Raw genomic sequence first — 25,457 nt, 5'->3', positions numbered from 1 at the left:
AGTGAAGAGGAACTAAAAAGCCTCTGGATGAAAGTGAAAGAGAAGAGTGAAAAAGTTGGCTTAAAGCTCAACATTCAGAAAACTAAGATCATGGCATCTGGTCCCATCACTTCATGGCAAATAGATGGGGAAACAGTGGAAACAGTGGCTGACTTTTTCTGGGCTCCGAAGTCATTGCAGATGGTGACTGTAGCCATGAAATTAAAAGATGCTTACTCCAAAGTGGAAGGAAAGTTATGACCAACCTAGATAGCATATTCAAAAGCAGAGACATTACTTTGCCAACAAAGGTCCATCTAGTCAAGGCTATGGTTTTTCCAGTGGTCATGTATGGATGTGAGAGTTGGACTGTGAAGAAAGCTGAGCGCTGAAGAATTGATGCTTTTGAACTGTGGTGTTGGAGAAGACTCTTGAGAGTCCCTTGGACTGCAAGGAGATCCAACCAGTGCATTCTGAAGGACATCAGCCCTGGGATTTCTTTGGAAGGAATGATGCTAAAGCTGAAACTCCAGTACTTTGGCCACCTCATGCAAAGAATTGACTCATTGGAAAAGACTGATGCTGGGAGGGATTGGGGGCAAGAGGAGAAGGGGACGACAGAGGATGAGATGGCTGGATGGCATCACTGACTCCATGGACCTGAGTCTGAGTGAACTCCAGGAGTTGCTGATGGACAGGGAGGCCTGGTGTGCTGAGATTCATGGGGTCGCAGAGTCGGACACAATTGAGCAACTGATCTGAACTGAACTGAACTGAAATCTTTCCTGTTCGATGTAGGAGATGGCTTTCTGGACTTAAATCTCTGATAAGGTAAAAGGTGTGCTTCTGTGCCCTGTGCAGAGATGTGAATGATCAACTGTCCTCAAGATGATTTTCTATGCGTGGTACCTCCCAGAAACTCAGAAAGTCTCACTCAAATTGTTTACATGCTGATTGATGTGACCCTAAAGTGCTGTCATCACACACTATAAATAACATGTCATTGGTTGAACGGAAGGCAGTGTTTCCGCAGACTGAGTATTTCACCTCATTCTTGTTCTTTAAATCCTACCAGCACCCAGGGTATGATCAAATTCTACCTCCTTTAGACTAACTGTTCCCATGGTTCTGTCCCCCGAATTCCTTTTGAACATAAGGAAAAAGCCTAGTTATGCACCCAAATTTTCTTTAAATATACCATGCATCAGTCTTATTTCCATAATTAAGTGTAAGTACCTGAAATACGAGGACTGAGTTGAATTTGAATGAGGGGCCTGTGCAGAGTCCTCATTTGGGTCAAATCCTGGATCTTCCATTTATAGACTGTGTAATTGCAGACAAATGACTCTCTGGTCTGCAAAGTGAGGCTTCAGCAGCCACAGCTCTGTCAGTGCACTGTGGAAACATAAAGAGTGAACAGATGAAAGGCTTATAGTGATGCTGGGCACTTAGGCAGGATTCAGTAAGCTCTCTTTTCTCCCATGCGGCCTATACCAGGGCAGAGCACAGGCTTGGCAAATGCCACTGGCTACAGAAAGCATGCTGACTCTAAAGGCTGCTCTCCTGCTCGTAATGGTTTACCTGATGCTAGTGAAGAAGGTGTCCTTTTTCCCTCAGCACTTCATGCAAGGTGGCTGTCCTTCCCCAAAAAAAGAAAGGCTGATAGTCCTTGGATAGAGGTTTGAAAGAAATTCACACTCCCAATAAACTGCACCAGGCAAACGTTTTGACTATTAGATGGAGAATACAAAGATACAGTAATGAAAAAAGGACAAGGTCAAGGTCTTAGTTTATCCCATTTCCTGAATGTAGTCTTCACCTCTTTTTCTATAAGAGCTTCTCTTTTAATTTGCCTCCTCATTCCATTGCACCAAGAACCTTTCTTCCTTGGTTCTCAAGCATTCAAGATCAACTTATTTCAGCTTGTCTGCATCCCTTGTGTTGTCTGGAGTTTTTGGCTTTTCCTTGGTTTCCTGGACTCTTCACCATGCATAACCTCTGTCCCCTCCTTATTCTAAGCTGCATGGTGACAGTGACCCTCTCCTGCCATACCCAGAGGTAGGGGCATTTAGAACCACCTGGAACTGTGTTTTGGGATTGGTTTGTTGAGACCTCTTTAGTCTCTAGAATCCCAGCAATTAATTCGGGGCCACATTCTTCATGGTAGATTTTACATCAAGAAAGACAGAGGGGAAAGGGGAGAAGAACTTGGGAGATTGGGATTGATATTTGCATACTCCTGTATATAAAATAGGTAACTAGTCAGAACCTACTATATAGCACCGGGAACTCTGTTCAGTACTCTGTAATGACCTATGTGGGAATAGAATCTAAAAAAGAGTGGATGTATGTATATGTATAACTGATTCAGTTTGCTGTGTACCTGGAACAAACACAACATTGTAAGTCAACTACATGCTATTAAAAAAAAAAAAAAAGAATGTTTATAAGAGCTGGGAAAAAAAAGAAAGCATGGTGTCAAGGGAGTGTGAAAACGATTCTGTTGTATGGGAACCACATTGGTTAATATTTTACACTTGTTCTTTTCAGCCTACTCAGCTGTTGGAATTTAATTAGCAGTAATATATTATTGTCAAAGTAATTAAAACCTCGCCTTGATTAAAAACAGAATGGTTTTAATTAACAGGAAGAGGTTGGGCTGGCCTTAACTTTCTCTTTGAGGAATACACCGGCCTCAGTGGATTGGCTCTGTCTCCTCTGCAGGCTTGAAGGTCCGGGAGGTGTTTATCAACGTCACCAGGCAGCAGGTGGAGGACTTCCACGGGCCCGAGGACTACTGGTGCCAGTGTGTGGCGTGGAGCCACCTGGGGACCTCCAAGAGCAGAAAGGCGTCCGTGCGCATCGCCTGTGAGTATACTCAGGGTACCCTCTTGTCCTGTAGCGGCACAGACTGGCCTTTCATAGACGGGCTTGGGACAGGCCAGGTGCTTCTAATTGGGGAGATGAGGGGACGGCAAGAAACCATGAGAATTCTCTCCACCTCTAATCAGTCCTGTCTTTTAAAATTGTGTTTTTAATGTTTGAGAATTCCCTCTGGTAGACAATCAGCAAATGAGCTGGGCTCAGAGATTCTGCCTAGATTGTTAAAATGCAGGTGCCTCCACAATACCAGAAGAAATGGTTTTCCCCCCAAAAAAGAAAAGAAAAACCCACGCAAATGGATTCTGCTCTTCATCATCAGTGGCACAGTTCAGGGGGCATTGATGGGAAATGTTGAGCAGTGACTGTTTACTATACTTTGCCAGCAAATCTGCAAAAATAAGACATTAAAGATTAAGGGAGTTTTATAGCCTCCTGTTAAACCTCTTTCCTCTGAATCTTAAAACATGGAAATGGGTTTTAAAAGTGCATTTGTTTGACCCAAGTAGGACTGACAAAAAGGCTCTTGAAGAAAAAAAAAAAAAAAGGGATTGCCTTTCAGAAGAGCCTAACATTTCTTCGTCACGTTTTAGCATCAGTGTTTTTATCATCTCAAACATGTTTAGAAATACACAAATTTCCTTTCTCTTCCTTAACTGTCGTCATCCCTTCCACCCCAATGAGTCTGCATGAAATCTCCTGTGCCAAGGAGTGTAAAAGCCCACCCCTGCTGCTGCTGCTGCTAAGTCGCCTCAGTCGTGACCGACTCTGTGCGAGCCCATAGATGGCAGCCCACCAGGCTCCCCCGTCCCTGGGATTCTCCAGGCAAGAACACTGGAGTGGGTTGCCATTTCCTTCTCCAATGCATGAAAGTGAAAAGTGAAAGTGAAGTCACACAGTCCTGTCTGACTCCTAGCGACCCCATGGACTGCAGCCTCCCAGGCTCCTCCATCCATGGGATTTTCCAGGCAAGAGTACTAGAGTGGGGTGCCATTGCCTTCTCTGCCCACCCCACAGCCCCTCAAAAGAAGAGGCCAGAGATGGTTACTGTTGTTATTATATTAATACCTTTTTGAATGCTTCTTTTGAGAGTGCCGTGAAGAATATAGGTTAAGGGCCATTTATCTGAGGACTCAAGGAGTTCTTCGTAGCAAATGTGGATGGTTTGGGGATTGAGAATAAGAATAAATTGTGTGTTGAAGAGACATTTTGGTTTCTGGGGAAATGAAATCTCCCTCTCAGCACAGGCCCATCACTTTCACTGTCCTCACACTTTGGGAAGCTCTTGGCTGCATGTTGACTGGGCCCTAGGAGGCCAAGGAGGAGGTCATCTTGTAAGCTGTGCTCTTTGATGTAAGAGCCGTGGGAAACGTGTTCCCTGTACCTGTAGTTGTTTTAGCCCACAAATAACTTTATGACTGGTCAGCTGAGACAGGGAATGTTTGATTTTGTTCTTCCTTAAGACGCCCAGCTCTGTGCTCCTAGCGTGGCCTTGATCAGCCTTGCCAAGGTATTTGACCCTAGTCAGGGTGAAGCAGATTATCCTTTAGACCCCAAAGAGAGGAAAAGGAAAACCATTTAGGGAGTTTCAACACAAGTTCCCTCTATTTCCTTTGTCTTTTCCATATCACTTGCCCCCTTCTTTTTACTACTATCTCTTGAGCCCCACATGTATGCTATCCTATATATAGCATCTCATGAATCTGTCCATCTCCAAACTCTGTCACTTCCATAGTCGCTCATTCATTCCTGGCAATTACGTGGCTGCTAGAAACCTCCAAAGGTTCCCCCCATCCTTAGAAAATTTGGCAGAAAATGGCTCAAACCCATCTTTTGTTAACTTCCACAACCTTTGATTGTATACACTGTACTCCATCCTTCTAAACACATTGACCTTCTGCGCATCACCCTCACTTCTCAGACATGTGCCTTTGCTCCGAGAGTTTCCTATTTCAGGAGTGTGTATCCTGGTGGCTGAGAACCCAGATACTGGGGTCCTGTTGGTTCCCAGTTAGTAAGTCCACCGCTTAGTGTTGTGATGGGGGCCAAGTGATTCTTCTCTTTGCATCTAATGTTATGATAAAAGGGTGCTGATTTGGTAGAGTTATTATAAGAGTTAGAGGTATTGATTACTATAGTGTCTAAAATCATACCTCACACAGAGTTAACGCTTATCGATCATCAGTTATTATGACATATTTGATCCTCTGTATCTCCAGCATCATTAGCCAGTGTGTTAATACTTAAACTAATTGAACTGAGTTACATTTCTGGTGCCTTAGTAATTTTTCTGTGGGTTATGGCTATGTAGACTCTAAAACTTCATTTGAGGCTACCGTAAATTATCCAGTTCTCAAAAGTGGGGTAGAATTTAAGAAATGTTTAAAAAATGGAAAACACTGTTCTTTTCACTGCCTACTTTTTAGAGTCAGCTGATACTTTTGCGATAATAATCTTGCAAATCTCTTTAGGGATTAAAAAACCATTTGGTCATTCTTGTACAGGATATGCACATATGACTATAATAAAGGTGATTTTTAAGTAAAAAAGAATATCTTTAAAGCCCATGTTATGCAGTTAGCTTAATATAATCTCTAATATTTAAACATATTTTTAATCTCTTCCTATGTAACAAGTGACAGATTCTTTCATTTATTTAAAATTATTTATGCAAGTCAAGACATGATTTATCATTAAATATTGCATTTGACTTGGGAACCAGTGTACAGTAAAATATAAATCGAAACTTAACCATGTTTAATGGCATCAAAAGTGGAGGGAAAAAACTGCCTTTAGGACCTTGCTTAGAATTCTTTTGATTTACTTGCAGAAGGGTTAAAAAAAATAAAAAAAGACAGTTCTTATTTTTTTTATAACTTTCATGTTTTATTGAAATAAGGGATTTCTGCCTGCTATTTGCAAGCGTTTCCCAGCAAATAACATATTGCACATGAGAATAGTTTTTATTCCCAATAAATGAAAAGCCAAATTGGATATAATTGTCACTATATTTTTTCTTTTTAAGATTGGTTTTTGAAGTGCTAAAGGCCTCTTCATGTGCTCAATAAAGATTTTGATATATGAATCTAGCTTATGAATCTGATGACAACTGTCTTGAGGGGACTTTGCAAAATTAGGATCATTTTTGTATGATTCATTAAACTATTGTAGTTCAACATCAGAACTTCTTATGCTTCCTGCATTTAACCAATGATCCATTAAAAATTTAGCAGTTTCAAAACTGCAGTGGGCAAAACCTTCGTGGCATCTGAACCATTCAACTGAGAGATGTCTTGTCATGATCACATTAGCTTATCTCTATAAAAACACCAGGAAGCTTGCCGGCATGCTATCACTTAGAGATCATCTGATTTTCAAGGGAAAAAATGCAGACACTATTATTTTATTCCTGTCACTTATATTTTCATTGAAATGGTCCCACCTGGGAATCAGTTAACTATGCAGATTCCTGGCTTCTACCCCAGACCCGAGGAAGGACCAGGGAAGCTGTGTTTGTATGAGGTTATCCAAGTGATTCTATGATTGTATAACCTTGGGACAGTGTACCCGGGAACAGGGCTTCTCAAACTTTAAACATGCATGCAAATCAGCTGATTTCCTGTTAAAATGTAGATGATTCAGTTAAGAGGATTCAGTATGTCCAGTCCAAGGTCTGAGATTCTGCCGTTTCTAAGAGTTCCCCGATCATGCCGATATTGCCAGTTGGTCTGTGGACCCTACTTTGAGTGGGAAGACCCTAAAACCTAGAACACCTTAGGAAGCACTGTTTAGGAAGTAGTTGGCACTTAATAGCTGAGAAAATGACATTCAGAAAAAGGTTAGATGGCATGACCACAGGTCTTCCAGCAAATAGATGGAAGACATGGAACCAGATCTTAAATCCATCCATTCATCCTTCTGAGTGTTCTTGCTACTAAGCCCAGTTGATTGCATTCTTCTGTTAAATGGGAATTTGAGAACCATCATACAGAAAAACAAGTTCATGTACATGTAAGTGTTTCCTTGAGGGAAGCAGTGATTGCTTTCTTTCTGTTTCTGAAAAATTGAGTTCTTCCATGTGGTCATATTTTATATATACATACACACACATATATCATACATACACACACATATATAATACATATATGTGTATATATATGCACATGGGCTTCTCTGTTGTCTCAGTGATAAACCATACAATGCAGGAGACTCAGGTTCAATCCTTAGGTCAGGAAGATCCTCTGGAGAAGGAAATGGCAACCCCCTCCAGTATTTTGCCTGGGAAATCCTGTGGACAGAGGAGCCTGACAGCCTACAATCCATGGGACCATGAAGAGTCCAACATGACTGAGTGGTTTAACAACAATATATGCACACATGTAATCCATATGTAGGCTTCCCTGGTGGCTCAGATGGCAAAGAATCTGCCTAGAGTGCAAGAGGCCCAGGTTTGATCCCTGGGTCAGGAAGATCCCCTGGCGAAGGGAATGACAACCTGTGCCAGTATTCTTGCCTAGAGAATTCCATGGACAGAGGACCCTGGTGGGCTACAGTCCATGGGGTCTCGAAGAGTCAGACACAATTGAACAACTAACACACACACAATATATATATGTATAATACATAAATTTATCCTTTATGTTATTATATAGAAATGTATTATATATATGTGTATATATAGTTACATAAAATCATGAGCTATTCCTTAGTGGCCAAAAAGATTGGTATAGATTTTGTTTTAGTAGCTGAAGTGCCCGTTGTCTTAAACCATTGCATTTCCCTTCATCATTCCACCCCATGTCAGAGAGATGCTGGCTGTCCATCCAGCTGCCTAGGGCTGGAAGTAGCTGAAGCTCCATTTCAAAGTGTTTTTCTAAAGGTAAATAAATAAATACAGCCCAGCCACGTTCTGCCCCCCAAGTTGGCAGAAGTCCATCTCCAGGGAGCATCTCCCACGGGCCTCCTCTCGTTTGTCTGACTCAGTCGAGCTGGAAGTAGTCGGACCGCGGTGGCATCTGTTACTTCTGCTGCTGGACGATTGTCAAAACGAGGAATATTCAATTATTCACAGTTGTTTATTTTCATGGGTGAACATTTGGCCGCTTAGCTATTGCTCTTCCTTCCCGTTTTTCTTCCTCTTCTTCATCTGCTTTCAACATGTTTGGCGCCTGTCATTAACCCTTTGGTCAGGCAAACTCTTCTTGACCCCCGAACTTCTTCTGCCATATGGGAATTGGGGGTTGAGAGAAACATTGGCCTGTTCCAGTCACATAGCAAGTTGGCAGCTTGAGATAAATTGAAGCAGGAACCCATTGCTGATTATTTTTTAAAAGAGGAATCTCTAAAATATGGATCCTGAATATAACTTTAATAGCTTATTGGAGACACTCCTCCTAAAATATCTATTCAGTTGTGCCAAGAATGAGTGAAAAACTTAGAGAATCTCTTTTAAAAGCTATGAAACTCCTTACCTCATTTCACAGCCCTGTAACAAGAACAGTATTGTTTTTTATTTGCTTTGGTGGGAGAGGGTGTTATCTTCTTAAAAAAAATTATTTTTTTTCACATATTTAGTTTTGGTTGTGCTGGGTCTTCATTGCTGCACATGGACTTTCTCTAGTTTCAGCAAAAAGGGGCTACTCTTGTTGCAGGGCATGGTCTCAAGGGTGCACCAGCTTCAGTGGTTGAGGTTCGCGGGCTCAGTAGTTGTGGCACATGGGCTTAGTACCCCATGGCATGGGGGATCTGCCCAGACCAGGAATCAAACCCGTGTTCCCTGCATTGACAGGCAGATTCTTAACCACTGGACTTCCAAGGAGGTCCAAGAGGGTGGCATCTTTTTCAAAACTTAGAGGAGATACCCAGCTAAACCTGTTAGGAATCTTGGCTTCGTGGCTTTGATGAAAATTTCACATGCTAAAAGCTGTCCATAACCCTCTCTTGATGGCAAACTTAAATATAAAACAAACATCTTCATGTTTATCTGGTGCTTAGAGCACCTAGCTAAGGAAGGGGATGGACATTGAAATGCAGCCTGCACCCCACCAGACAGGTTGAAATGCAGCCCGCACCCCACCAGACAGGAATGCATCCCAGATCGTGGTCGCAACCACATGAGTGAAGGGGATGGGTTTCCTTGTGGCCGTTTTATAGCCAAGACTTTGTTCTCGTAGGTGTCCAATTTACACCAAAGTGTCCCCATAGGCTTGTGGCAGCAGAACTGGGTGCAAAATTTGTGGTACTGGGTGAAAAATGAAAATGTGGGCCCTTCGTTCAAAAACCAAGAGTTTCAAGCCATCAGTATTAGAGCAATAAATCAACCATTCTGTTCCACACCCATGAAGATAGCCATGATGGCAGTAACGGTGATGACTCAGGAAATCACTTTGTATGTGTAATGGTTTTATAAAAAGGGACTAATTGGCCTAAAGGCTAGGGACACATGCCAACTGGCTCCATATGGAACTGGAGACAAGATTATTCTGTTTTTCCTCCAAAGCCAGAGGCCACATTACAGGAGCTAAGTTTTAAGATAACATATTTGGGGTCAAGCCAGCAACTAGAAATGTGCATATACCGGAGCATTCTTCCTGGACTACATTCTCCTGCAGACTGTACATAGGCAAGCGAGGGCTGTATGTCTGCCGGTGGTGATACTGGTAAAAGAAATTACTGCATTGGGTGAGCAGGTAACTAATAGGGGTTTCTTTTAGAAAACATATTGTGACGTAATTCAGACTTTCAAGAAAGTTGCAGCGTAGTACAAAAAAATCCCATTAAGCTCTTTACTCACACCTTCAAATGTTATCATTTGACCGTACTGACTTTGACATCATGTCTTTCTGTGTTTATCAGTGGATGTATTTGTAATTAGACAATGATGGTTTGTATTTTGACTTACGATTAAGTTGCAAACATGATGCCCCCTTTGCCCTAAATACATTTTCCCTAAATGCTTTAAATACTGTATGTTTGTAAAACACATTTTCTGACATGACTGTAGTATATTTATCAAGAAATTCACATTGATACAGTTCTATTGTCCAGTCTAAAGACCTTATTCATCTTTTATCAGTTGTTCTGGAAAGTCCTTTATAACAATAACAAAAGTCCTAGATCATGGCTTGCATTCAGTTGCAAGGTCTCTTTAGCCTTCTTTAATCCAAATAATTGCATCGTCTTCCTTTGTTGTTCATTACACTGAATTTTTTCAAGTGTAAAGGTCAGTCATTTTGTGTAGTGTTCCTCAAACTGAACTTGTAAAAAAGAAATAGGAGTCACCTCGAAAGGACTTTGACAGGTCAAATCTGGGACAATTTGAGTCTCAAAAGAGATCATAGTAAAGGTTATAACTTATTAAATAAGAATCCATGAATCTACACTGATATATTTTTAAAAGAATATAAAAATAAATGGAAGGAGACAACTCTCTTTTATAATAGAATAAATGAATAAATGTAGAAGGAATGATGGAAATGGAAAATCATTTAGCACCTGTCATAACACTAATTGATTTAGACAAGTGTCATGGATGCTGAAATCAGTGGCTGAAAATTTTAGGAGTAAAAGAATGTTTATAGAACTGAACATGAAAGTATTTCTCCACAAGTCACTGACTAATTACAAGGAGGGAGTTAGTAACTTAGCAGTAGGGAATCCCACCATACACCACCTTAATCAGGTGGTCACAGTTGATATCACCAGCAGTGGGACAAATCCATGAATCACTCCTGATGAGTTAGACTGAGGAGATTGCATCACTTCAATGATAGTCCTTCCATATATAGCTCATCTGTATTTAACCCTAGGGAAACATTGGACAAGGTTAAATTGAGGAATGTTTTACATAATTGGTCATTTTTAACTACAGATTTCTCTAAATTCTAGCCTGGTGTAGGAATGTTGATGGGGTGTCCTGGGGATATAAGATACTACAAGATAGACTTGGTCCATCTTTCTGAAATATCAGTTGTATTTCCCTTCAGATCAGTAAAATATAAACATGAACACAAATATGGAAAAAAAATTTCTTGAATTGTGGAGATGCAACTAGAAACATCAAAGCCCTTTTGGGCATGCCACTTCTTTTTAGGCTCTATCCCTAAATGCCTTGGGGATGTGACTTTATTCTCCTCTGCCAGTAGGGGCGTTTAGTAGAAAGTGTGAGTAACACTGAATTGTAAGAGATTGTGATTGTGTGAGTAGAGTAGGGTGATTTCTACGGAATTGTTGTAAACTGTGCTTAATGTGTACATAACTGAGTACATCGACCTTAAAGATGGGAACTTCTGGATAGCAGTGTGTGACTTAATAATCTTTCCTACTGTGTATGATAAAAAAAAAAAATTCCCCCAACCAAATAACATTCCTTCATGTCATTGATTGCCAAGTATTATTTTACTGAGAAGAATTTGCAGAAATAGGGCCACCATCTTTTTTAGGAAATCACAATTCAGACTGCCATTCTGGCGAAATAAACCTTAAAATTCCTAGAAAATGGCCATTTCTCTAAAAGGCCATTTCTCATAGAGGTTTAAGAGGAAGAGCATACAGATTTTGCTTCAATTCAGCTCTTATTTTCTCCACTGAAGAAACCTTCTGACAGATAGTCTGAACAGATGATAAGCAAACAAAAGAAAACCAAAAAACCTGCAAAACAAAAGCATGACTTATCTTTGTCCATCTCTGAGGACTTTTTGAGCCTTGTGATATGATTGTTAAATTAGTTTAGTATCCTTCTACCAGGATAAGTAAGGACAAGAAGTGCATTTTAGAGATTTGTTGAGTGTCAAAAAAAGCTAACCAAGGTGGGAAAGTGCTGGATAGCCATGAATAATAGTCACCTTTGCTAGATAGCACCACAATAAATACAACTCCATTCCTTTAAAGAGTTTATACTCTAGTGTAGTGAATAGCATAGACTTATGAACAAGTCTTTTTCAAGGGAGTGTGGCTAGAGTAAGCACAGTGTGTTTTTGGAGCTCACCCAAAGGATAATTTACTAATCCTCAAGTCCTGTGATACATTTTCTGGGCTAATTCCTTAGGAGGGAGGAGGGTTGAGTTGAAGATCCCACGTTCAGGTTAAGGAGAGAGCTTGAGTTGTAAGCCCAGAAAAATGGACCAGTGTGCAAACTGCATGGAACTATGGGAAAACAAGGAGTTGGGGCTCCCAGGAGAGGTAGGCAGGTCGGATTGTGGAGGATGTTTGGATTCTCTGCTAAGAGTTTAGAGTCATCCATGATGTGGTCTGGGGCCACTGCAGTGTCATAATCAGGCAGTGATATGGTCATACGTTTGAACCCCTGCCCCACCTTGCTGTTCAGCCACAGAGATTTAAAGGGGAGCAAAGCTCAAGACATAGCTTGTGCTAAGCTATGGGACTGCTGATGGGGCTTGAACTTGGCTGGATGGTATACTTTAAAAGGGGAGGGGAAAATTGGAGATTCCAGGAACATGAGATGACCAAGACCATGTGGCTGCTTGCATGCAGTGGTGAGGAGAAGTGAAGTAGACCTTGAGGAATTAACCCCAGGTTGGGGACTTTCTAGATTTGGGATTAAAGTGACTGAATGAATGGTGATTTCCTGAAGTGAGATCATGAACAGAGTAGAAGAAACTAGTGTGGAGAACAAGATGCTGAGATTGGTTTTTGATCAAGTTATGTGGGAACTAGCCATGGAATATCTGTGCACAGAATATACCCATGGAATATAGGATGAACCAGTCCATTCTAAAGGAAATCAGTCCTGAATATTCATTGAAAGGACTGATGCTGAAGCTGAAACTCCAGTACTTGACCACCTGATGTGAAGAACTGACTCACTGGAAAACACCCGGATGCTAGGAAAGATTGAAGGCAGAAAGATTGAGGAGAAGGGGACGACAGAGGATGAGATGGTTGGATGGCATCACCAATGCAATGGACATGAGTTTCAGGAGGCTCCAGGACGCGGTGATGGACAGGGAAGCCTGGCGTGCTGTAGTCTGTGGGGTTGCAAAGAGTTGGAGCGACTGAACGGAACTGAACCCATGGAATGTTCAATGAACTGTCATTATCAAGCAGTTGGGGTTATGAGCCTGAAGCCCAGGGATCAGCATCAAACATTAGAATTTGGCAAGTAGTTGGTCTTCAGGGTAGTAATGACCTTGTCCATCACAAAGATAGGAGGAGCAGGTTTTTATTGAAATATTTAAGATGGTGTGAGTTGGACTTCCCTGGTGGTCCAGTGATAAAGACTTTGCCTTTCAGTGAAAAGGGTGTGGGTTCGATCCCTGGTCGGGGAGCTGAGATGTCATGGGTCTTGCAGCCAAAGAGCCAAAACATACAACAGAAGCAATATTGTAACAAATTCAGTAGAGACTTTGAAAATTAGCCCACATCAAAATAAAAAAAATCTTAAATGATGTTGACTGAGAAAGATGCACAACCTAAAAGTTGAGAGAGATGTTTTATTTGGCAGGAACTTTTTAGGACTTTAAGCCCAGGGCACAGCATCGCAGATAATGCTCAGAGAACTGTTCTGAAGAGACAAGGTGAGAAGCCAGGATAGATAAAAGTTTTTGCAACAAAATACCAGGTAATCAGAATATCAAAGGATTCAGTTTAGTTCAGTCCCTCAGTCGGATCCTACTCTTTGCAACCCCACGGACTGCAGCACGCCAGGCCTCCCTGTCCATCACCAACTCCCGGAGTTCACTCAAACTCATGTCCATCGAGTCAGTAATACCATCCCGCCATTTCATCCTCTGCCGTCCCCTTCTCCTCCTGCCCCCAATCCCTCCCAGCATCAGAGTCTTTTCCAATGAGTCAACTCTTCACATGAGGTGGCCAAAGTATTGGAGTTTCAGCTTCAGCATCAGTCCTTCCAATGAACACTCAGGACTGATCTCCTTTAGAATGGACTAGTTGGATCTCCTTGCAGTCCAAGGGACTCTAAAGAGTCTTCTCCAACACCACAGTTCAAAAGCACCAGTTCTTCTGTGCTCAGCTTTCTTTATAGTCCAACTCTCACATCCATACATAACTATTGGAAAAACCATAGCCTTGACTAGACAGACCTTTGTTGACAAAGTAATGTCTCTGCTTTTTAAAACGCTATCTAGGTTGGTCATAACTTTCCTTCCAAGGAGTAAGCATCTTTTAATTTCGTGGCTGCAATCACCATCTGCAATAATTTTGGAGCCCCCAAAAATAAAGTCAGCCACTGTTTCCCCATCTATTTGCCATGAAGTGATGGGACCATATTCCATGATCTTAGGATTATTGTTAACCAAAAGAAAACCTGAGAGAGGTAGGAGGAAGGTTCTAGAGGAAGGGGTATACTTATGGCTGACTCATGTTGATATATGGCAGAAACCAAGGCAATATTGTAAGTAATTATCCTCTAATTAAAAATAAATGAAAAAAAAAGAAATCCCGGTATTTCAGGTTAAAGGAATTTAGTGCTTTTCTCTGTATGAAAAGTGAAAATGTTAGTCTCTCAGTTGCATCCAACTCTTTGCCTCCCCATGACTGTAGCCCACCAGGCTCCTCTGTCCATGGTATTCTCCAGACAAGAATACTGGAGTGGGTAGCCATTCCCCTCTCCAGGGGATCTTCCTGACCCACAGATTGAACCCAGGTCTCATGCATTGCAGACGGATTCTCTTCCATCTGAGCCAGGAGGGAAGCCCTTTCTGTGTATGGGAAGATACAAGAGTCTGGGGTCATTGAAACCGTTCCTTTGATATGCTCCTCAGCTCTCTAGGGCCACTGTCCTCTGCTTTCTCATCCAGAGATTCCTCAGGTGCACTGCCTTGGTTGCTGCTAGTTGGGCTTGGCAGTGGGCAGCACTTCATTTCCATCCTGAATGCCCTCAGGGCTCACCATTCAGGCAGCTGTAATGTGATGGTTTGATGGCTGCAAAGTCCTTTGTTTGCTGATAGGCGATATTTTAGTTCTCAATGGTTTCCCACACTACACATTTCCCATCCTAAAGTGCTGGGGAAGAGAAAGAACAGTAGACCATGAGTAGAATTCTGTACGTGGTTAAGGAGTGGACAGAGGGGAGCCATAGAGGAAACAGAAGGAAAAAAAAGTGACAAGGCACTGAGAAATCCAAGACAGGAGATTTTTCTTATTTTTTTAATTATGAAGGTATGATAGCACATTTACAGGAGACTTGGAAAATTACAGAACAAAACTGCGCATAGTTCCATTATATATTACAGTTATTTTTAAGTAGATAAATTAAAAATTTTAGTTGGAGTTTCAGTATCAAAGGAAGAGTGGAGATTTTGATGAAGGAAGGAATGGCTCATGGTGTCAGTGTGATCAGCAGATTAAAGTAAGATATAGGAGGGGTCAGTTTATTTGCTTCCATTGACCCGGGACAAAGCAGTGTAATGAGGGTGACAGGAGATGCTCATAGGTCCAGGAATCAGTGGAAGATGAGAAAGTGGAGGTGGTATGGATGCCCCTGTCCAAAATTTTGACTGCAGACGAAAGATCTAGAGCACCAGCAATGGTGTTAACCATTTGAGGAACAGATGGATCCTAATACAAGCATGACATTTAGACAAGCTCATTTTAAAAGGTCACAAGAGCTGGGTTTGAGTTCTGGCATCTACCCAGCTTTGTCCTCTAGTCGAGTGTCTCCTAAAACTTGTAGCCTACAAGGAGAAGCATAGAGGGAGCTCTTAAAAAAAATTAAGGTTCCTGGGCTTTGTTAAAGATCTGTTGAATCATAATGTCTAGGAGTAGGGTCCAGGAATGCTTTTGTGATTTTGCTGCCTTCCCACTGTCCACAAGTTAAGTTTTCTTTGCAGATTCCTCCTTCTCTTCCCATTTCTAAGTATGGGAATACCCTTAAGTCTCTCCTTCGCCCACAGGTTTTCCCTAGGTGAAATCTCTCACTCCTTAACACCAGTACTGTCTGTCTGTCTGTTGTTTAGTCACTTAGTTGCATCTGACTCTTATGCAACCCCATGGATGGTAGCCCACCAGGCTCCTCTATCCACGGGATTTCCCAGACAAGAATAATGGAATGGGCCACCACTTCCTTCTCCAGGAGATCTTCCCCACTCAGGGATCAAACCCACATCTCCTGCATTGCAGGGAGATTCTTTACCAGCTGAGCCACCACGCAGTTGAGTATCTGTTGATACATTGGTTTTCCTCAGCCCTGACCTTGCACCTCATCTCCTGATGACTTTGTTCAGTGCCTCCCTGATACGTTCACTCAGATATCTAGTTGGCATCTCAACATAATATGTCCCAGAGAAAACTCTTGGTTTTCACCCCATCAGCCCTGCTACAAACCTGTGTTTCTCCCCAAATTTTCCAGTTCAGTAATGGTGCCTCAGGGCTCATGGCAAGACCTGGGTGTCATGCTTGACTCTTCTATTTCCTTCAGTCACATCCCATCCAGCAACAAGTCCCGCCCCATCTGTATCCACAGCATATCCTGAATTTGCCCACTTCCCCCCATCTGGTTATTTCTTTACTGCGATAATCTCGCTGCTCACTTTCTTGCCATACTAAAATCCATTCTCCACACAGCAGCCAGAAAAATTACTTAAACAACAAAACATACAAGTCATATCATGTTCTTCCCTTGGCTGAACTTCTCCCATTGGATTTCCAGATTCCATGATACTGGCTCCATAGGATTAGCTAGCCCCCTCTTCTCTTGCCTTGCCCCAAAATGCTCTCCTTCCCTGCGTCAGCCCTGGTGACTTCTTTTATTACTCAAGTACCCCTAGTTGTCACTACTTCAGAGCCATTGTCATTCCTTTTTCCTGGCAAGAGTGCTCCAGACCTCTGAGTAGTTGGTTCTTACTTGTGAGCTTTAGTTTTATCTGCATTATCTGTTAGTCTCTTTGTAAGACTTAATGTGAAATATAGAGCTTGTAAGGCAATGGCAATAGCACCCCACTCCAGTACTCTTGCCTGGAAAATCCCATGGACGGAGGAGCCTGGTAGACTGCAGTCCATGGGGTTGCTAAGAGTCGGACACGACTGAGCGACTTCACTTTGACTTTTCACTTTAATGCATTGGAGGAGGAAATGGGAACCCACTCCAGTGTTCTTGCCTGGAGAATCCCAGGGACAGAGGAGCCTGGTGGGCTGCCGTCTATGGGGTTGCACAGAGTCAGACACGACTGAAGTGACTTAGCAGCAGCAGCAGCAACCAACATAGTGAACAACTTCTGGCTGGAATGATCTCTTAGATCCTTCCTGTTCAGGCAAGATTTATTTAAGGTCAGGCAAAATGCCACTCTCATTTCTTCCACTCACTTGGGCCGAGCAGAAAGCAGAGTGCTAGCTAGTTAGTGGCTTATTGCAGCGTTTACGGGCTTAAGACACATGGCCACATCTTGTCCTGATCGACCTTCCAGGCCTCAGGGAGAACTAGGGAAAAGGGAGAATCAAAACACTAAAAATGCAGGATAAAAAATGTATTTCTTCTTGCTGCTAGGTTGGCATTTTCTTTTTTTCTTTCTCCCTTCTTTTTTGCACCCCGCCCCTCCATCTCTCTGTAGTACTAGTACTGAATTACAATGAGATGGTGAGTATTGAAAGCATTAGGTTCTTTTTAAGTCATGTCATCTTAAACTCTGCTAGTTCATATCCCTCTCATTTCTGGGGGAGGACTAGGAGGGCACCTGGCAAAGTCAGGAAAAATTCTTCTGCGTGTGTTGTTTTTAAACCTCTGTCCCATCGACCTTGGAGTTTGTTTGGTGTTCATGTGCTCATCAGGATGCTGGGCTGAAGATAAGCTCTAGGGCTGCTTGTAGGGGACAAGAGGTTCAGGCAGCACTACAGATGGTGAATCCTGACTGTAGAAGGATAAGGAGAGCCACTTTGCTATCTACTTCTTGAGAACTGAGCAGACGAGTCTAGTCAATGGCCCCTAGGACTGCACTGCTTTTTTCTCTATCAAAAGCACTTTTGTTCAAGACTTGTGATTACCAAGGGAAAGCGGGTGAGGGAAAGATGGTTTGGAAGATTGGGGTTAGCAGATTCAAACCATTATATATAGGATAAACAACAAGGTCTTACTATCTGGCACAGGCAACTATATTCAATATCCTTGATATACATAATGGAAAGAATTTCTTTAAGTGTGTGTGTGTGTGTATATATATGTGTGTGTGTGTATATATATATGCTGCTAAGTCACTTCAGTCGTGTCCGACTCGGTGTGACCCCATAGATGGCAGCTCACCATGCTCCCCCATCCCTGGGATTCTCCAGGCAAGAACACTGGAGTGGGTTGCCATTTCCTTCTCCAATGCATGAAAGTGAAAAGTGAAAGTGAAGTTGTTCAGTTGTATCCAACTCTTCGTGACCCCATGGACTGCAGCCCACCAGGCTCCTCCATCCATGGGATTTTCCAGGCAAGAGTACTGGAGTGGGGTGCCATTGCCTTCTCTATACATACATACATACATACATATATATATATATATATAAATTACTGAATCACCTTGCTGTCTAGCAGAAATTAACATAGCACTGTAAATCAACCATGCTTCAACTTTTTTAAAAAGCACTTGTTTCAGTGGCTATTCCTGCATTCACCTAAAGCTTAATTTTCCCATTAAAACCACCAGGAGAACAGTAATATTCTCAAACAGAAAGAAGGTGGAACTTACCAGTATTTTGTTCCCATAGCTCTCAGCAGAACGTGATGTAAAGCTACAGAATGTGAGGTATTAACTTTGTTTTAATTTGATTTAATATCTTGAAAACAAAGAAGCAGAGAATTCCTGTGTTTTCACCTGATAACTTTTGTTCAGATGTGCTATTTAGGTCTTGCTTCAGCTGTCCTTTGTGTATTGACATAGCCCAAATCAATATGATCAATACACAGAAATCACCTTTTATGGAACCTGGAGATAAAGCAAACCTTTGACATTTTCCACAGGTATAGTTGCCTTGTGGAGTCCCCACCTATCGTCCTGCTAAGAGAAGTGGTACTGAGAGCCTTCTTAAGCGTAGATGGCTACGCTGTGTCGCACTTAAGTCCTCTGTCGGGTCCGCTGGACCAGGAATGCACACCTGGGCCAGTTAGCTGCTATGAGTAGACTCAGAATGAGAGACTTACTCAAGAAGGGAAAAGTGATTGTGTACTTGTGGATTCTGGCTCTTCTGAATTTGACTTGATCCTCAAGGAGAATTGGGAGTTGATAGAGGCACCAGAAGGGGAAAGATAACAGTTAAAAGAAGCAGGCAATAGTGATCCTGAGATACCAGAAAGTGAAGTGAAAGTGTAAACTGTTCAGTAGTGTCTGACTCTTTGTGACCCTATGGACTGTAGCCTGCCAGACTCCTCTGTCCATGGGGTTCTTGTCCAAAGGCAAGAATACTGGAATGGGTTGCCCTTCCCTTCTCCAGGGGATCTTCTGACTCATGGATCGAACCCAAGCCTTCTGCATTGCAAGTGAATTCTTTACCATCTGAGCCACCAGGGAAGCCAAGACATGAGTAAATACAATTAACAGATAAGCAGAGGCCATTAAGATAGAACAGAGGGACTTCCCTGGTGGTCCAGTGATTAAGAATCTGCCTTACAATGAGGGGACTCAGCTTCAATGCCTGGTCAGGGAACTAAGATCGCATATGCTGCAGAGCAACTAAGCCCGCATGCCAGAAGTGCTGAGCCTGTGCACTGCAACAGAATCTGAATGATGCAACCAAGACTGGATGCAGCTAAAAACAAATTAATATTAAAAACACAAAGAATGAAAAGCAGTTGGTTAGGAGGGACACAATGTCTGTGCTAAAAGGAGTATGAAATAACCCTGTTAACAGAATTGCATTGACTCTCTTTACCCCCTTGCTTGGCTATATTCCAGTCTGTTTATCTGCTTACTTTGTGATCCGTATTCTGTCCTCCAAGCCTGGTGTGCCGTCTTCCTTGGTTTCCAGGGAGTCTTGGACTCAACACTGAGTCTTCCTCATATTCAGTTAATCCTAAAATTTTGATGGAATCTGAATGGATGTTTTTGTGTCCTTGTAAACAAAAGAAGCCAAATACAATGGAATGCGCTGAGTTGGGAATGGCTCAATAGAGAGCAGGTTAAATTAGTACTCAAAGCGTTTTGTGAAACTGCAGCTGTTTCTTCTCACCATAATGTGTCCCTGCTGCAGGATGCTGCCTTCCAACACCACTGTTGCCTGACAAACTCTGCTACTTGTTTGAAAGGGATAATGACACACCGTGCTAGTTATAAAACGATTTATTGACAACGGCAATTTAACAGCAGAGGAATTGCAGAGCACAGGGGAGCTAATGGAGTCCCAACGTTATTCTGTGGCTCAGAAAAGCAGTCTTGAGTAGCCTCTGCACAACAGGACCCCTGGCATCATCCAAACCCCTTGATGTCCCAATAAACAGAGACTGTGCATTGCCCAGCACCAAGGTGGGATCAGAGGGAACATGGAAAGGTTCACACAATGCAGCTTTCATCTAAGCTGTCCCTCCTTCCCTCTTGCTGCCAGATTTACTCAGCAGTAGTTAAGGTTGTGGGCTTCCCTGGTGGCTCAGTCATAAAGAACCCTGCCTGCCAATGCTGGAGACGTAAGTTCGGTCCCTGAGTCAGGAAGATCCCCTGGAGAAGGAAATGGCAACCAACTCAAGTGCTCTCGCCTGGGAAATCCGATGGATAGAGGAGCCTGGAGGAGCTATAGTCCATGGGTTGCAAATGTGTTGTATGTGACTTAGCGACCAAAGAATAAGTTAAGGCAACACTTTTCAGAAATCTTAGGACAGAGAAATCTACACGTGGAATTGTCCTTTAGGGCTGGCTGTCCTTCAGAAAGACCACAACGTCAGAACCAGACGATTCACAGCCAGGGCATCAAATGACAGCAAGGAGCCGCCTGGCATCAACATGGATTAGTGTGTCAAGGATGGGCAGAATTCAGAGATGTAAGTAAGCCAGAGAGTTGAAGCCAGGCTGGCAAGAGAAGCATCTGTAAATGTACCAAAATACAAGGAGATTATCACCAAAGAAAGAATTGACCTGACAGGAAGCCTTTTCTGTGCTTCCTTTGGGAACTGGAGTTAGGAACTGACTTCTCAGGTATTAACCATCAGGGGCTGGAGTATTGAGGGCACCAAGCCTTGACTTTCCTTTTGCTGGCATCCATCTGTTCTGCATGTGAACCGGCCCTTTTATTACAACAAATGATCTGTAGTTGGCTAAGTTACAAATTCCTTTTATGTATGACAAATGTGGTTTGTTGTTCCTTTAGTAAAATATGGGTGGGAAAGATGTGACGCTGATTTGAATGCCAGTGTATTCGGGCACTAATGGGACTTTGTACCATCCTCCTGCAATCTTAACAAATGACTATGACTATTAAAAAAAAAAAGACTATGATTTTTCACTGGCTGATTTGGTTTGAATGAGTAAATTATTTTTATTTCATTGCATTAACTGCCAGAACATTGAATGAGCCGATAACTCCCTGGTGTTTCTGAGCTGCAAAGAACTATTATTCGGAATTGAATTTTTATTGATTTTTCCGTGCTACAGTGACTTTTCTAACATAGTAGCATGAAAGGAAAATGAGAAAAAGGCCAAACAGGGCAGAAGGTGAGGAAAGGGAGGCGGCTGCTTCCCGTGGCCTGGCCCAGATGGACCACTTATTGGCAAGTACGGCTGCTTGGTTGATCTCGTGGCTGATTGTATGATTTACAGGTTAGCCAAATACCTGCTTTGTTACCTCTCCCTCCTCTTCCCTGCTCTGGTTCCAGTGGTCGTGCGCCTTGTTGGCTTTCTGCTGAGGGACTGAACAGGGGACAAGGTGAAGAGGCAGCAGAAGCAGACAGAGTGATGCTCCAGATTGATCAGCACTGATGTTTGCTAGTATCCTTCACACTAGCTATGAAGATGAGAATGAACAAGCTTTGCTTTAACAGAATTTAGTACATTTATCTATTGGAGACGTATGCGGTATATTAGTATATAGTAATCATTAAATGAGTTGACATGGAAGCTCACTGATCGATTTATCCATTCAGCAAATATTTATTGAGTGACCACTGTATACCCTCCCGGGTACTGAAGGGAGGCATTGAACCAAACAGATGAAAGATCTTTTTATCTGCAGAGATTTCCATAAGTAAAATCACATTAGGATGACTATCTCAGCATGTACCAAAGACTGAAAAATATAGTCCTTCTTGCTTCCTTCTTTAATAGATGCCGTAGGAGTGAAACTTGGTACAATAAAATGAAACAAAATGTACTTCTTCCCTGGCTTCTGATTCAGTTTGGTCTAGTTTAAAGAATCTTTTGACAACTTGTAGGAAAGAGGGGCTTTTTTGGGACATTATTTTTCTTTTTTCTGGCTGTAAAAGAAATCCACATTCATCACAGAAAATTTTAGAAAATGCAGAAACAGATGAAGAATATAATGAATATTCCCATAATTATCCAGTAGCAAATCTTTGAAATGCTGAGTGATTTCTCTTTAGGGCTTTTCCTATAACATATATAGTAATCCCATACCAGTTGCTATTTAAACATTTTTAAATCTTCAATCTCGATGTGTGTGTGTGTGTCTGCAGCTTGGTTCAGTTCCCTTCTGCAAAATAATGGGGAAATTATTATTTTTTCTTTCCACAGATGATGTGAGTATCAGTGAGATCAGAAGGTGGAAATCTATTTGTATTCTACCCTCTCAATATATATGGATAGAAGACCAAGTCTAATGGAAGAGTGTCCTTATGGGATGTGCTAACTTATGGGGAGAGGAGTAGCTACGCAGGCATTTTGCAGAGACTTGCAAGAAAGAAACTAGAGAGCACATATATGTAAAACAATGTTTTAAGCCAGTAAAAGCCTGATGGAAATAGTAAATGAGGTATAGTGTGTCTGGCGGAGGCCTGTAAGATGCTCTGCCTCTTCCTACCGATACCTTTCTTTGAAACACTTTCCTCTAATGTTTAAGGTATGCCCTACTGTAATACAGTCTTATGGAACTTTCTACTTCTCTATTTCAGCGCTCATCCCTGTACCTCTTGAGTGCGTGCTAAGTTGCTTCAGTCGTGTCTGACTCTTTGCGACCCTACAGACTGTAGCTCACCAGGCCCCTCTGTCCATGGGATTCTCCAGGCAAGAATACTGGACTGGGTTGCCATTTCCTTCTCCAGGGGATCTTCCCGATCTAGGGATCGAACCTGCAGCTCCTGCATTGCAGGCGGAATCTTTATTACAGAGGCATCAGGCTTGTTTCGTATCTATCCTCCCTGCTGGAGTGTATGCTGTCGGAAGGCTGGAAGGGTCTGCGGCAAGTTCAGTAATGTACCCGTGCTGCCTGGCACAGTGTCTGGCCATGACCAACAGTGGGAGTGAATTCTGAATGAGGCTGTCACACATTTATGGAAAACCTGGAGGCAAATTAAGAGAAGGGCTACCCACCGAGACAAGTTCCTAAAGCAAATGTACCTGCTTTCATTTGGATATGAACGCATTCTATAAAAAGATAATTGTTACATTTGGAGGAGTACCATCCTTATATATTAAAAAATAGATAAAAGAGATCATTCACTGAATACCATTTTATCTTAGTAATTTATTCAAACGTTTAGTTGTAATTTAAAATACCCTTTGAGCTTGTTTTTTTTTAAGTTGGCATAGTATTACATTATATGAATGCACAAAAAGATAGTAACCATTCCCATATGATTAAATATTTAGATTATTAGCAGTCATTCAGCATTTTAAATGATGATTTGAAGAATATCACTATGCTACATTTTTCTATATAGCTCTTTAATAGTTTTCTTAGAAAATTTTAGTAGTGGAATTACTGAATCATATAAATGAACTCTTTTTAATAATAGCTGTACTGAGATTTAATCCGTATGACTTGGCAATTAATTCATCTATTTAAAGCGTACAATTTGATAGTGATCATCATCATTGTTTAGTTGCTAAGTAGTGTCCAATTCTTTGTCACCCCATGTACTATAGCCCACCAGGCTCCTCTATCAGTGGGTTTTCCAGGCAAGAACACTGGAGTGGGTTGCCATTTTTATCTCCAAGGGATCTTCCTAGATCAGGGATTGGACCCACATCTCCTGCATTGGCAGGTGGATTCTTTACCACTGAGCCACCAGGGAAGCCCTGTGCAATTATTACCAGAGTCCAATTGAGAATACTTTTATCACGTCATAAGATAGAAGCATTCCCAGCCCTCCCCCCCACCTCACCTGCAGCCCTAATTAAATGCTTATCAACTTTCTCACTATATGTCTTTACCTATTTTGGACATTTTTTTATTTAATAAATGAAATCATACAATATATGGTCTTTTCTAACTGGCTTCTTTCACTTAGCATTGTGTTTTCAAGATTCCTCTACATTGTAGCATGTACCCATCCTTTGTTTATTTTTATTGCCAAATAATATTTGGTTTTATGAATATACCAGTATTAATTTATTAGATAATGAACTCCTAAATTAACTTTTAAGGACATTTGGTATGTGTTATAGGTTTCATGTTTAACCATTTTCATTTCTCCTAGCAATGTTTAAGGCTATTCAGTTCTCTCAGTCACTCAGTCAGTTCAGTAGCTCAGTCGTGTCCGACTCTTTGTGACCCCATGGACTTCAGCATGCCAGGCCTCCCTGTCCATCACCAACTCCCGGAGCTTGCTCAGTCTCATGTCCATCGAGTCGGTGACGCCATCCAACCATCTCATCCTCTATTGTCCACTTCTCCTCCTGCCTTCCATCTTTCCCAGCATCAGGGTCTTTTCCTGGGAGTCAGTTCTTCGCATCAGGTGGCCAAAGTGTTGGAGTTTCAGCTTCAGCATCAGTCCTTCCAATGAACATTCAGGACTGATTTCCTTTAGGATGGACTAGTTAGATCTCCTTGCAGACTGAGGGACTCTCAAGAGTCTTCTCCAGCACCACAGTTCAAAAGCATCAATTCTTCAGCGCTCAGCTTTTTTTCAGAGAAGGCAATGGCAACCCATTCTAGTACTCTTGCCTGGCAAAGTCCATGGACGGAGAAGCCTGGTGGGCTGCAGTCCATGGGGTCGCTAGGAGTCCGACATGACTGAGCGATTTCACTTTCACTTTTCACTTTTATTCATTGGAGAAGGAAATGGCAACCCACTCCAGTGTTCTTGCCTGGAGAATCCCAGGGACCGGGGAGCCTGGCGGGCTGTCGTCTGTGGGATCGCACAGAGTCGGACACGACTGAAGCGACTTAGCAGCAGCAGCTTTCTTTAGTGTCCAACTCTCACATCCATATATGACTACTGGAAAAACCATAGCCTTGACTAGACAGACCTTTGTTGGCAAAGTAATGTCTCTGCTGTTTAATATGCTGCTAGGTTGATCATAACTTTTCTTCCAAGGAGCAAGTGTCTTTTAATTTCATGGCCACAATCACCATCTGCAGTAATTTTGGAGCCCAAAAATATAAAGTCTGTTACTGTTTCCATTGTTTCCCCATCTGTTTGCCATGAAGTGATGGGACTAGAGCATGATCTTAGTTTTCTGAATGTTGAGTTTTAAGCCAACTTTTTCACTTTGCTCTTTCACTTTCAAGAGGCTCTTTTCATTCAGTTCTCTATACTCTTTCTA

At 42.1% G+C, this 25,457-nt stretch overlaps 1 protein-coding gene across 1 annotated transcript in view; it reads left to right on the top strand.

The window, feature by feature from the left end:
- UNC5D (unc-5 homolog D (C. elegans)) overlaps positions 1–25,457 on the top strand; it is a 284,709-nt gene that overhangs the window by 17,696 nt on the left and 241,556 nt on the right. Inside the window, exon 3 of the mRNA XM_010838852.1 lies at positions 2,704–2,847. Coding sequence (XP_010837154.1) covers positions 2,704–2,847 — 144 coding nt within the window. The remainder of the gene's footprint in view (positions 1–2,703; positions 2,848–25,457) is intronic.

Source organism: Bison bison, unplaced genomic scaffold (assembly GCF_000754665.1).
Source record: "Bison bison bison isolate TAMUID 2011002044 unplaced genomic scaffold, Bison_UMD1.0 scf7180017864105, whole genome shotgun sequence".
Lineage (NCBI taxonomy): Eukaryota > Metazoa > Chordata > Mammalia > Artiodactyla > Bovidae > Bison > Bison bison.
Note: the sequence above shows the minus strand (reverse complement) of the source record. Positions and strands in the feature narration are given on the sequence as shown.